The 1,060-nt window shown below is 28.1% G+C and overlaps 1 protein-coding gene across 1 annotated transcript in view; it reads right to left on the bottom strand.

Moving 5' to 3' along the window:
* LOC100161759 (pseudouridine-5'-phosphatase-like) overlaps window positions 1–452 on the bottom strand; it is a 3,503-nt gene extending 3,051 nt beyond the window's left edge. Inside the window, exon 1 of the mRNA XM_001946119.5 lies at window positions 206–452. Coding sequence (XP_001946154.2) covers window positions 206–269 — 64 coding nt within the window. The 5' untranslated portion in view covers window positions 270–452. The remainder of the gene's footprint in view (window positions 1–205) is intronic.
* Window positions 453–1,060: the final 608 nt, after the last annotated feature.

Below are 1,060 nucleotides of genomic sequence, written 5' to 3'. Positions count from 1 at the left end.
TCCGGTAAAGTAACAAAGTTCCAAATACTTTTTTGGTAATTTAATTAATTTTGATTTACAATTAATATTACTATTTAAGAAAAAAAACCTAATAATTATTTCATCTGTATTAGTAATTAAATGTAGGTATACGTATACATTATTACTAGACATTAATTATATTACAAGTTACAACACATACGCATATATAAGCAGATAAGCTTACCTAATAGAGTTCCATCCAAATCAAAAATGACGTGGGTCACAGGTTCAAATACCGGTGCACTCATTATTGGTTGGAACAGTTGAATGTCGATCGTACGATTTCTGTAATTTTACGCACTATACCTACCGAACAAATAAGTTCTTACCTCGAAATTATAAAATATGGTAAAGGCCACGGAGAGTCAGAGTTGATGTGTTTATAAAATTAATAACATATCATGGAATATAATATTAGATAGATACGGAATGAGGCAACTCAGCAACTGCAGACAACTAATAATCAGCTGTGTTTCAAGCCACTATACATTTTTTTTCTAGTTAGTATTCTCTAGTATTATATTCTCGCCTTTTTTTTGGTACCTTTATTAATAATGATTTATGCCTATATTTATATATATAAAATAATAGCTATACTATAACTATACTGCTTATACACATTTTTTCGTTTAAATCAAAATAATGGTTGTAGATAATAATTTGCATTTTAAATTTTGAGCAAATAGATGAATAGATTGAATATACCTATTGTTCTTACAATGATACCATTTATTTACGTCACCTTTAGAAGCAGTAAACATGAGTAACCAACATAAATTGACAAAGTTTTTGACAGCATACATTTTATTTTTTTGTTGTAATTAAAATATAAACAACTGTAGAGAACTAGAGACTTGGAATATCCAGTAAATATTTTATATAAGCACTAGCTGATCCCGTGCACTCATGTACCTACCCGTTAAGTGTACCAACTATCAAGATGACTCAAACTTTTTAAAAATAACAAACTTGGTATAACTTTGATACATTAGAGTTAAATCATACACCATACACTGAATATTAAATAACGAATTGAACA

Source organism: Acyrthosiphon pisum, chromosome A1 (genome assembly GCF_005508785.2).
Source record: "Acyrthosiphon pisum isolate AL4f chromosome A1, pea_aphid_22Mar2018_4r6ur, whole genome shotgun sequence".
In the NCBI taxonomy this organism is placed as follows: domain Eukaryota; kingdom Metazoa; phylum Arthropoda; class Insecta; order Hemiptera; family Aphididae; genus Acyrthosiphon; species Acyrthosiphon pisum.
Note: the sequence above shows the minus strand (reverse complement) of the source record. Positions and strands in the feature narration are given on the sequence as shown.